Below are 12,885 nucleotides of genomic sequence, written 5' to 3'. Positions count from 1 at the left end.
CTCAGCCATGTCTCCCTTTTCCAATGCAATTGGATGAAATGGCTCCTTCCTCTCAGTTTAGAAAAGTATTGACATATTTTAAATCATAAAAATCAATCAAAACTTTGTGATCTCACATCCCCCAGAGCTATGTCTCTCTTCCTCTTTGTAATAAAGAATAGTCCACATTTGTTTTCTTTGCTTGTTCACTTTCTACTTTCTCCTTAATCCATTGCAATCTGACTCTAAATTCTACCATACCACTATCTAAAGTCACAGGCCACAGTTTTCATCTTACTTTGCCCCTTAACACTACTAGGTAAGGTTGATCACAGATGACTACACAACTCTATGTATATACTAACAATTATTGAATTTTTATTTTATTTTATTTTATTTTAAATTTTTTATTATACTTTAAGTTCTAGGGTACATGTACACAACATGCAGGTTTGTTACATATGTTGGCATGCTGCATGCACCCATTAACTCGTCATTTACATTAGGTATATCTCCTAATGCTATTCCTCCCTGCTACCCCCACCCCACAACAGGCCCTGGTGTGTGATGTTTCCCTTCCTGTGTCCAAGTGTTCTCATTGTTCAGTTCCCACCTATGAGTGAGAACATGCAGTGTTTGGTTTTCTGTTCTTGCGATAGTTTGCTGAGAATGATGGTTTCCAGCTGCATCCATGTCCCTACAAAGGACATGAACTCATCCTTTTTATGGCTGCATAGTATTCAATGGTATATATGTGCCACATTTTTTAGTTCAACCATTGTGGAAGACAGTGTGGCCATTCCTTAAGGATCTAGAACTAGAAGTACCATATGACCCAGCCATCCCATTACTGGGTATATACCCAAAGGATTATAAATCATGCTGCTATAAACACACATGCACACATATGTTTACTGTAGCACTATTCACAATAGCAAAGACTTGGAACCAACCCAAATGTCCATCAATGACAGACTGGATTTAGACCCTGTCTCTAAAAAAAAAAAATCTGGTTTAAGAGTGGGGGTAAACTTACCCTATTTCTTCATAAAAATTCTGATAAGCCCTGTAACTTTCTCCTCACCCTTAAGTAATAAACAGGACTAAGGTCACTTTATATCACAAATACAGTTCAAATCAGAAATTACAATGTCCATCTCAAGATATTAATCAAAGTTCTGAACTTGATTTAACTTCAATCTCCCCTCCAACTTGAGCCTGCATCAGGCTGGAAGTCTGCACTGGAAAAGGGAGACATGGTTGAGTCCTCTGTGTCTGTACCTTGTGATGATCATGCTTTGCAACAGCCCCTTTATAGCTGCTGTTTTGAACTCCAACATGGATAGGTTAAAGGTAAGGGGATAAGATAGTTCTTACCTATTTACAGCTGGCACCATTGTTGTAAACTAGCTTAACACTGTTTGTGCCTGGCAATACTTAAAGTTGACTCTTTCTCCTGCAGGGCACTTTCAGGGAACTCTTTAGAGACTCCCTTACATGACTGTCATGAAATCCCCTTGACATGGTTTCTTCCACCTTTATTCTGGGTGGTCACTTGTGACTCATTTCTCAGCCCTCAGTGTTCACCTGCAGCTTCTTGTTGCTGGGGTAACTTTACCCTTGTAGGCAGCCCTAGTGGACTGGATCCAGTGGGAACTCACCCTGACTTATCTCTTTCACAGAGTCCACATCTGGCCAATGGGAAACACACCTTTTGCTTGGAAAAACCCTGGGGATGTAGGTCAATCATAATGCAGTAGCATTCTCCTGTCCCTATCATCAAAGAATTCAGTCACCCTGTTTCTCATTTCCTGGGGGGAGGGAGTAGTCAGAACTCAATCTCCATGACCCCCAACTGTAAGGGTCACCTAGCAAGCACTTTGGGTTTGAGGGGTCCAAGAATAGTGGAACTACCAAATTTGGTAGGTCTACCCTGATATTTCACATAAACCAATGTATCTTATGCTCATTTTTTAGTGAAAAGAAATAATTTGTGTTCCTTTTGGTTTTTATAAGGTGTTTTTGAGACAGTTGAAATGTTACCATCCAAAGCTGGAATTTGGCGGGTGGAATGCCTTATTGGCGAGCACCTACATGCTGGGATGAGCACACTTTTTCTGGTGTACAGCAACAGTGAGTAGCCATGTGGGCAGAGGTTCCCTACCCACTCAGCCTACTTCTTTACAGCTTTCCTCCTTTCTCGAATGGTTGCTTGTGTCAGGAAATAAATACAAGCTTACATCATTATCAAATTTAAAAAGAATATTGCTGGTAGAAATCATCAGAGTTCTCAGAGGAGGGCAGATATACTTGAAGCTTTGAACACTTTGAACCTGAAGCTCTAAATAATTGACCAGAAAAACACCTCATTTTCACAACTTGGTAAAGCTCTAAGATCTCCAGTAGCAGATTTTGGAATTTAATGTTGATTTAGTTACCAGATAATTTAGAAATATTACTTGGAAGAGTTTGGAGATTTAACCCTAAACAAGTAAGAGAACCACTGGTCTATTTATGTATGGACCCCAGTTTTTTCAGCTGTAAAATGTGAATCATTCTAGCACCCGTTAGGATTAATTAAATGAACTAATACAGTAAAACATTTAGTACAGTTCTTGGCACATTTAAACACTAAAAAATATTAGCATTTGTTGACATTCTCCCATTTTCATTGACTTACATTTGAGAAGCTGAATTTTGTGCACTTCTAGTTACTGTGTTCCACCTGTTTCATTTCAGAGTGTCAGACTCCCCTGGGAATGGCTTCTGGACGCATTAGAGATTTTCAGATTACAGCTTCAGGACAATATGGTAAATACTATTATTTTTGCTCCAAGAACCTGGGCTGATTATATCTTTTTTAATAATCTGTTGGAGAATCTCAGATAATGAATCCATCTCCATGCTTCTATTTGCTCTATTCCATAAGTGCCTCTCAAATACATCTCCTCCTCTCCACTTCCCACTGTGGCCATCTTAACTCTGGTCACTATCATTTCTTACCTGGGCAATGACACTGCCTCCTTAAATATCCTCCCTACCTTCACTATTCCTTCCTTGAGTCAATTCTTTTCACTGTAGCAGGAAGCTACACTTTCCTGTGAGCAGTAATGGTAACGTTTGACTAGGGTCTATAGAGAATTATCAAAAATTGTTTTAGAGCACTACTGCCCACAGGCAAAATGCAGCACACTGCCTGTTTTTGTATGGCATGTGAGCTATGAACAGATTTTCCATTTTTAAATAATTGACAAAAAGATGAAGACTATTTCATGACGTGAAATTATAAAATTCAAATTTCAGCATCCATAATAAAGTCTTATTTTGGAACACAGCCATGTCCATTAATTTACATCTATGGCTACAGCAGCAGTAACATAGTTGCAACAGAGACCATATAATATGCAAAGCCTAAATGATTTACTATCTGGCCCTTTACAAAAAAAGTTTGCCAACCTATGTTTTTGTGGGGTAAAAAATCCCCTTGAAAAAGAGGCTTAAGAGTTGTATACCAAAATAGTAACATTTTTCACTAGGTGGAAGGGTTACATTTTAAAATTTCTTTTATTTGTATTTTTACTTATTTTTATTTTTACTTTTCATTTTCTGATTTTTCTACAATGAATATAAATTGTATAATAAATAATAGGCCAGGCATGTTGGCTCACGCCTGTAATCCCAGCACTTTGCGAGGCTGAGGCAGGCAGATCACCTGAGGTCAGGAGTTCAAGACCAGCCTGGCCAACATAGTGAAACCCTATCTCTACTAAAAATACAAAAATTAGTTGGGCATGGTGGTGCGCAATTGTAGTCCCAGCTATCCGGGAGACTGAGGCAGGAGAATTGCTTGAACTCAGGAGGTGGAGGTTGCAGTGAGCCAAGATCACGCCATTGCATTCCAGCCTGAGCGAGACTAAGCAACAGAGCAAGACTCTATCTCAAAAAAAGAAAAAAAAGAAAAGAAAAGAAATAATAATATTATTATTTGGTAGTGTCGGTAACAAATTGCAGTATCAGCTAATTAGCGGTGCTAACAATTAACAAAATTATAAATTTTAGAAAATAAAATGGACAACAAGGATAAGCAGTATCCTTAGATAGTAATTGATACTGGTATGCCATAAAGCCTTTATGTTTTTCTCTATTTTCATCACAGCTTAGATTAATCTTTCTCAAGACAATAATTTTATTCTCAAGTGTCTAGGACCAACCCAGCTGATTTAATCTCTGTTTCTTTACTTCGGCAAAGGACAGTGGGCCCCAAAGCTGGCCAGACTTCATTATTCTGGATCAATCAATGCCTGGAGCACCAAGGAGCCCTTTTCTTGGATCAAGGTTAGAAAATTTAATCAGTGGTGGGAAATGTATCACATTCAGTCAATTGCATTACTTATTCCTCCTGTAAGCTCAAAGGATTCTATGAATATGAGAAAACTAAAGAACAGAATGCCTTATGATTTGTATGAAAGCAGTCATGAACAAAGAGATATGGGGATAGAATTGAGTATACTGATATGTTGTATTTCTGTATTTTAGTTCTTCTACTGAATATTTTCTGAATATTTTCTATAATATTGAACTCATCATCTCTCAATACAGTATATGTTATTATTAGATGCTGCCAACCGCCCAGGTGTCCTTAAGTACTCCAATCCCCTTTATTTTAACATAAAACAGTGGTTCACAAATGCAAACCACATGTGTAATTTTACATTTTCTAGCAGCCACGTTTTCAAAAATGTGAAATTCACTTTAATAATACATTTTATTTAACTCAACATATCTGAAAATACTATCATTTCAACATTTGATCAATCGGGCCCCTTCAAAGGCAGACAGATGATGGAAACTTCTGGGTCTCTTCCATGCCTCACAAAAGCTGAGGGCAGCTTGGCAGTGCCTACTCAGCCTCTCCACCTAAACAGGAAATGGAGAAAACATTTTGGTTTCCATCTTTGTAAATAGCATGTCTATTAATGCCACAGCATTGTTTTGTAGACACTGCCAATTTTGACTCAATCTGAGCTGCTGTTCACTAATCCCTAAGTATTTTTTGTTTGTTTGTGCTTCTGCCAAACAACATGTTATGTTCTTCACCTTGTATTTCTATGGTTATTTTCAACCTTAAATGTATCCCTATATAGAGGACATATTTATCTATTTGGCCGCCCTGTGTCTGTGCTATTTAATTTTTTGTAATAACATTCTTATTTGGGAGGGGGGAATTATATCTTCCTCCCTAGATACAACCTGATAAGACTAGTAAATAGAGTGTCCTGTCTGTGCCTAGCCAATGAACCCTGAACAATATACCCTGTTGTTTCCACTTACTAGATTTGGCCCATTGTTTCAGTTTGCCAATCTTCAGTATCCCAAAGTGTTTCCTAGTTTTTCCAGTTACTGATTTGATCAGTAAACTTTGTAATACTGCAGCAAAGTCATGATCAAAGTATTGAAGTAGATAAGACTTCCTTAGTATGTGCACAATACTAAGCAAGCTAGATGTTACTATCATCTTCATTTCAGATAATGAAATTGAAGCATAGAGAGGTCCAAGTCACATTGAAGCATAGAGAGGCCCAAGTCACATGGCTAGTAAGTGACTGAGCCAAAATTCAAATTCTGATGGTTGGGCTCCAGAACCCTAGTTGGTAACCATTGTACTACACTGTTTCCAGAATGCTCCCTTTAAGTTGATAACCATCTATTAACTGTCACTGTTTACTTATGGAAATTAAACCAGTTACAAATCCACCTAGTTATGTTATCATCTACCACTATTAAATCACCTTATCTTCAAGGTGGTTTTTGCCATCTGTCCTACTAAGGTCCAGCTAGACTTTTTATATATCTTGTAACTTTAAAATAAACCATGGAGATGGAGTTGAAAGGCGTGCTGACAAGGAAGGGAGTTGGAGAAGGCATCTATTCTCGTGAGAAGGCCTGAAGAGTGCACAACAGCCTGGCCACAAGAGCACTGGGCTGGCTTGAGGAGCACCAGGTGACCAAGACCAGGCAATGCACAGGGGGAAGTCAGCAGGCTCCATGGAGATACGCAGCTGCAATATTTGTACTTTTATACAATGAAACTCATTACCCCCTTGCTTACTTCCTAGTAGACAGATGTGTCTTGTAGTTACACTGAAACACCCAGCTGGTGCACATAGGTGAAGCTATTGAGTCTGTAATTGTCAAACTGCTCCCAGGTGCCAATTATAATGTAGAAGAGGCACAAGAAGATGAAGTAGATAAGCCTGGCAGTTTTTCTAGCATTCATCAGTTGCCAAGCATTCGTCAGTTGCAGAATGTAGGTAGGCTGCCAAGGCTTTATTGTAGCCTGGTTCTATTGCAGCTTTATTCTAGCAAGGCTGCTAGAAAATACAATAATCACTGGTCCAAGAAAAAACTCTTATACTCTATCTATATGAAGAAACAGTAAAAGTCAATTCAGTAAAAATCATGATTTTTGTGCCTGTTGCTTTCACATTTTTATGCCATAATACCAAGATGTTAAAATGAAGTGTCTTTGAATGGGAATACCATCTAATCTGGAAAAAGACAGTGCTGCAACTTCTGAAGACCTTGACACTCTGTCCTGTTACCCTGCTTCATTTTTCTCCTGCATTTATCACTACTTGAGGCTATAAACAAATAAAAACATATATGATATAAGGTCTATTTCCCCTACTCAACTGTAAGTTCCATGAGGGCAGGGCTTTGTTTCTTGTTTACTACTCTATTCCCTGTACCTAAAACAGTGCTTGGCACATAGCAAGTGCTAAAAAATATTCTTTGGATGAGTGTATGAATGGAACTTACAGTGAGCTGAAGGAGGCAGTTATTAAGCACAAGAGTCATGACCAGTCCAATTTGTGTGTGTCAGGCATCTGTGAAAACATGCTAAATTTGACTTGCTTGTTAGGACAGTAACTGATACTTCTAATGTTCTTGTAGTCCACGACCTCTTCTTTAAGAAGTGTCCATTCTATACTACTTTTCCATTATTCACTCATTCATTCCAAAGCATTTGCTATATAGCAGTATTACACCAGATACCATATTAGGTGCTGGGGCTAGAGAGAATATAAAAGCTAACATTGATCGAGTGTTTAGTATGCACTAGGCACTGAACTCAGCACATTACATGTATTAACTCTTTAACCCTTATGGCAGCCCTTTGAGATAAAAACTAATATTATCTTCACTTTACAGATAAATTGAGACACAGAAAGTTTAGGTTCATTGCCTTAAGGATCTCAGTCTAATAAGAAAAGCAGAAAAGCAAAGCAACCTTATAATATGGTGCAATAATCTGCTATAATAAAGTTATATACAAAGTGAAGTAGAAGCATAGATGAAGCAGCACTAAATTTGTCTGGGTGAGTCAGAGCAGGCTAACCAGGAAAAATAGTTTCTGAACTAACACTCGAAGGAGGTGTAGCAGTTCATCACTGACAGTGATGTTGGGCTGGGTCTGGTTTGGGAAGAGGGCAGGAAATTGGCTTTAGTCTGAGACTGAGGTGTGGGCAAAGCATTAGCTTATGTGGGTCCATTAGCTTATGTGAGTCCACAAAAGGGGTGTGTGTGTGTGTGTGTGTGTGTAGGAAATGGGGACTCAATGATTTGGTAGTGGTTTGGTTTGTCAAGAAGCAGGCTGGGAACTCAATAAGCATTTTTCTATTCATTTCTATTGTTTATCCCACAGCTTCACACATACATGCACATTTCAACATTGGTGACTGCTTCACTTGCACATGTCAGGTAATGATGGACACATCTGTAGCAATGTAGATTCTTCCTAAGCTAATAATTAGTTTCAGGAGGTAGTACATACATTTAAAAATAGGTTGAAATAAAGTATTGTTTTAATTGGTAGGTGGATCTGTTGGCACCAATGATTATTCACGGCATCAAGACCCAGGGTGCCCGTCAGAAGTTCTCCAGCCTCTACATCTCTCAGTTTATCATCATGTATAGTCTTGATGGGAAAAAGTGGCAGACTTATCGAGGAAATTCCACTGGAACCTTAATGGTATGTAATTAGTCATGTAAAAGGAATGCCTGAATACTTTAAAGAATTTTGGCAGATTTCAGATATTGGACAAACACTCTTAGCTTCTACAAACTTAACTCCAAAAAATACTTTTTCACTTATGAACAATAGGAGTTATTACGGACATATCAGCAAAAATGTAGTAGTGTCAAGGCTCATAGATGATAGAAATGAAAAGATGCTGTATTGACAGAATTATGTGATTCAGGATTGTGTGGATTGATGATTGTGAGCTTGCTTATTGATATCCTAGGTTTGAGGTTATAGTAGGACAATCAGGTTGAAATGTCCAGCAGGCAGTAGGTGAAAGACAAGTTTAGGGGGCAAAACCATGGATGGAGATGAAGATTTATGACTTCCACATAAAAGGATGGGTGAAACTTTGGGAATTGATGAATTCTCTAGAGGTGAGCTCAAGACCCTTAAAGGCTTAAAACCTCAGCGTTATTGTCTACTCTTCCCTCATTTTTATGCCCACAAATCTGGTCAATCCTTTATTTGTAATGCCTCTCACATCTTTCTTCTGTTTCCATTTATACCACTGTTGCCACAGCCCAGGGTCCCATCACCTCACACTTGATCTATTGTTTTACATTCCTAACTAGTCTTCCCCTGTTTCTAATCTATTCTCCAACAAAGGCTGCACATCATTTTCAGGATAAGCATCAGTTGCCTGTCTAAAACTTTTCAATATCTTCCCATTGTCTTCAGAATAAAGTTCAAAGTCTTCAAATGACCCCAAGCAAGATAACTTTTGTTTGCCCCTTTAGATCCATTTTCCTGCTTCTCTATCCTGCTTCTTGTTCTGTGAGGTGAGCTTGTATAGAATACATCAACAGGCTACCTTGTCCTCCAGCTTTTGGTTGGATTTCACCAACAGGGAGCACTGGCAAAAGATTGGCATATTTATTCTTCCGACTTTCCCCTTGTAGAGGAGTTCACTCTCTCTCTCCACTTAAGGTCACTGTTTCCCTCAGAGTGGCTTTTTCAACCTGTACTAGTTACTATTGCTGTGTACCAACCCACTTCAAAACTTAGTGTCATAACAAAAACCATTATGTTTTACTCACAGATTCTGTAGATCAAGACTTTGGGACACAGTGGGGATGGGTGGTTTCTGGAGCCTCAGTTAGGAATATTTAACAGCTGGGTGCTAGAATCATCTGGAAGTTCCTTCTCTTGCTTTTCTGGTGGTTGGTGCTGACTGTCAGCTAGGACAGAATCTGGGGTTATTGACTGATGTAACTTTACATGGATTTTCCCTGAGGCCTGGGCTTCCTTACAGCGTGTTTCAAGGTAGTTGGACTTCTTTTTTGTGGGGCAGGGAGGGTGGGAGGAGGACAGAGTCTCACTCTGTTGCCCAGGCTGGAGTGCAGTGGTGTGATCTCGGCTCACTGCAGTCTCTGCCTCCCGGGTTCAAGTGATTCTCCTGCCTCAGCCTCCTGAGTAGCTGGGACTACAGGTTCATGCCACCACACCCAGCTAATTTTTGTATTTTTAGTAGAGACGGGTTTTGCCATGTTGACCAGGCTGGTCTTGAACTCCTGACCTCAGGTGATCTGCCTGCCTCAGCCTCCCAAAGTGCTGGGATTACAGGCGTGAGCCACCGTGCCCAGCCTGTAGCTGGACTTCTTACACATCATTTTAGGGCCTCCAAGTGTGAGTGTTACAGTTAACAAGGTGAAGACTACATAACCTTTTCTGCCCTAGTCTTTAAGTTATGTAGCATCACTTTTGTCAACAAAAAGAGTTGAACTCTGTAAAATATTTTAAGAGATTTATTCTGAGCCAAATATGAGTGAGTATGGCCCATGACACGGCCCTCAGGAGGTCCTAAGAACATGTGCCCAAGATGGTCGGGGCACAGCTTGGTTTTATACATTTTAGAGAGGCTTGAGACATCAATCAAATACATTTAAGAAATACATTGATTTGGTCCAGAGGGTGGGACAACTCAATCTGGGGGCTTCCGGGCTACAGGTGAATTTAAACATTTTCTAGTTGACAATTGGTTGAGTTTGTCTAAAGACCTGGGATTGATAGAAAGGGAATGTTCAGGTTAAGATAAACATTGTGGAGACCAAAGTTCTTTTGAAGTCTTATAGTGGCTGCCCTTAGAGACAATAGATGACAAATGTTTTGTATTCAGATCTTAGTTAATCTCTTTAGGATTGGGAGGGGCTGGAAGAAAAAGATCTAGCTATGTTAATAGAGATTCTTTACAGATGCAAATTTCCCCCCACAAAGAACAGCTTTGCAGGGCCATTTAAAAATATGGCAAAGAAACATGTTTTGGGGCAAAATATTTTTATTTTCTTTCTTGTCTCACAATGTTATTCCAGAGTCAGGTTGGAAAGTAAATCATGATATATAAAGGTTAAATAAAACCCATCTGATGAGAATTTATGATTTGTAGGGCATGACTCCCCAGGCCCCTTAGATAGGAATTTGGGCAAGATAAAAAAAAAATCAGAGTTTAGTCCTCACTTTCAATACATTCTATTGGTTATAAGCAAATCACATATCCACCTAGATTCAAGGGGAAGAGACATAGACCCTAATTTTTAATGGGAGAAATGTTAAATAATTGATGGTCATTTTTAAAAGCCACTACAATAATCTATCCAATTCTCTCTTTCAGGATGTTTCTGTCTCTTCTGATCCTTTCAGGTTTAGGGATTGTCAACAAACAAAAAGTTAAACCCTGTAAAATACCTGAAGAGATTTATTATGAGCCAAATATGAGAGACCAGTGGCCTGTGACACAGCCCTCAGGAGATCCTGAGAACACGTACTCAACGTGGTCTGGCTACAACTTGGTTTTACACATTTTAGGGAGACATAAGACATAAATCAATAGATGTAAGATGTATATTCATTGAGTTTGGAAAGACAGGACAACTGGAAGCGAGGCGGGGCTTCCAGGTCGTAGGTAGATTCAAAGATTTTCTGATTGGCAATTAGTTGAAAGAGTTAAGTTATTGTGTAAAGACTTAGAATCAATAGAGAGGAACATCTGGGTTAAGATAAGGGATTGTGAAGACCAAGGTTTTGTCGTAAATGTTTCTTATCAGACTTAAAGAGTCTTTTCTATCCGTCTTAAGGTCTGTGTTGATGTTAATGCTGGTCAGATTTTTCTGAATTCCAAAAGGGAGGAGGGTATAATGAGGCATGTTTGATCCCCACCTTCTCATCATGGCCTGAACTAGTTTTTCAGGTTAACTTTGGAATGCCCTTTGCTGAAAGGAAGGGTTCATTCAGATGGTTGGGGGGATTAGAATTTTATTTTGGGTTTACGGGATGGTAATACTCTGTTCCCACCCTCCTAACTAGTATATTTATTAAATCTTCCACAAATTATCCTAATTTCCATGTTTTCTGTTCCTTGCTGGATCCCTTGTTTCATACAGTAATTGGTGCTAGAAGAAACCCCAGGAAACAGATTTTCAAAATGCAATTCTAAGGTTACATTGCTAATATATTCAAGAAACACAGAGATAACATATTTGCCTAGGAAGAAAATAAGCAGTTAGGGAATCCATGACATGTGTTAGTATTATAGTTTCTCAGATTATCACCAGTGATACTATGGGATGAGTTGCAGATGGCAAGTAAGACACTGGGGAGATTAAATGACAGTGGCATTTAGTCACTGTGGCAACAAACATAGCCATTACCTGATTGTAGAATGGTCTGTCTTCTTACAGCCCTAGAGGACATACACATGGAAAAAGAAATGAAATGTGACTATATACTGTTATGCCCAGACCGTTTATTCCCCAAAGAAGACCACCAGAGTCCAGAGTCAAAGCTAAGCAGCAAGGATCTTTATTACAGGTTCGAACCTGGAACTCTCACTCGCTCGCAAAACGAGACGGGCAGGAGAGCTCCCCCACTGAGCTCCGAGCAGTGTTATATAGTCTAAGAAAAGTGGGCATAGAGTTATTATACAAATCAGATATATGATTGGCTAGTGTTTGAACAAGGCGATTTGGCTAACTATGATTGGTTCCCGCCATTTCTGATATTTCGGTTCAACCTTTGAGGCGGGAGAGCAGGTTTATGGCAGCAAGAGTTTATCTTACTTAAACACGTCTTGTGACCTTGCCTCAGAACTTACAAAATCTCAGAACGTGCAGAAAAACAGGTACTCACAGAACTTACGAAATCTCTGGTATGTGCAAAACAAAATCTCTGGTACGTGCAGAAAAACAGGTACTCACAGAACTTACGAAATCTCTGGTATGTGCAAAGATTAGAGAGCAGAACAAAGGGTGTAGCGGGGGGGGCGGGTACACATCTATCTTTGTGTCCTTTCAATACAAAATAAGAACACTGATGAACATACATGGAAAATCACTTTGCATACATAGAGCTTTTGAGGAATCCTCCACATCCTGTGGTTGTAGGCAGATACGACTTAAGGGCTGAGCATAAGTTGCAGAGCTGTAGTGACAATTAAATGCTCAACTCTACCAGATCTACTGTGCTGTGGTAAGAGTACTGGTGGGAAGGAGTGAAACTCTGAGGCCTCCATTGAAACTCCACCTCCATTTGAGATGGAGGCATTTAGGCAGACATGGATGAGGCTGAGAATTGCAAACCTCCAAATTCCCCTGAACCTCCTTTGCCTGAGGAGGCAACCACTCACCAGTCTCTGAAGCAGTCATCCCTCTTTTGCATAAAAGCCTTTCAGTGGCTATAACTGGGATAGGTGCCTCACAAACCAGTGACTGTTCTCCTTAGAGAGCCTGTTTGGCCACTACAAAAGCCAGGCGAGTCACGGAATATGACAGCAGAGCATCACAAATTTAATCAGGTGGTGATGCCAAAAAAAAAATTGCAATTCCAGA

At 39.5% G+C, this 12,885-nt stretch overlaps 1 protein-coding gene across 12 annotated transcripts in view; it reads left to right on the top strand.

Annotated features, from left to right (window-relative positions):
- The window catches only part of F8 (coagulation factor VIII), a 198,570-nt gene that overhangs the window by 137,836 nt on the left and 47,849 nt on the right, over positions 1-12,885 (top strand). For 7 of the 12 annotated variants that reach the window (XM_077989004.1, XM_077989003.1, XM_077989005.1 and 4 more), the window contains 4 exons: positions 1,996-2,112; positions 2,719-2,790; positions 4,229-4,314; positions 7,856-8,011. In XM_077989004.1, coding sequence (XP_077845130.1) covers positions 1,996-2,112; positions 2,719-2,790; positions 4,229-4,314; positions 7,856-8,011 — 431 coding nt within the window. Of the gene's footprint in view, positions 1-1,995; positions 2,113-2,718; positions 2,791-4,228; positions 4,315-7,855; positions 8,012-10,673; positions 11,390-12,885 lie in introns of those variants that run through there. The other 5 variants (XR_013412903.1, XM_077989008.1, XM_077989009.1 and 2 more) reach the window with 3 other exon arrangements.

Source organism: Macaca mulatta, chromosome X (assembly GCF_049350105.2).
Source record: "Macaca mulatta isolate MMU2019108-1 chromosome X, T2T-MMU8v2.0, whole genome shotgun sequence".
Lineage (NCBI taxonomy): Eukaryota > Metazoa > Chordata > Mammalia > Primates > Cercopithecidae > Macaca > Macaca mulatta.
Note: the sequence above shows the minus strand (reverse complement) of the source record. Positions and strands in the feature narration are given on the sequence as shown.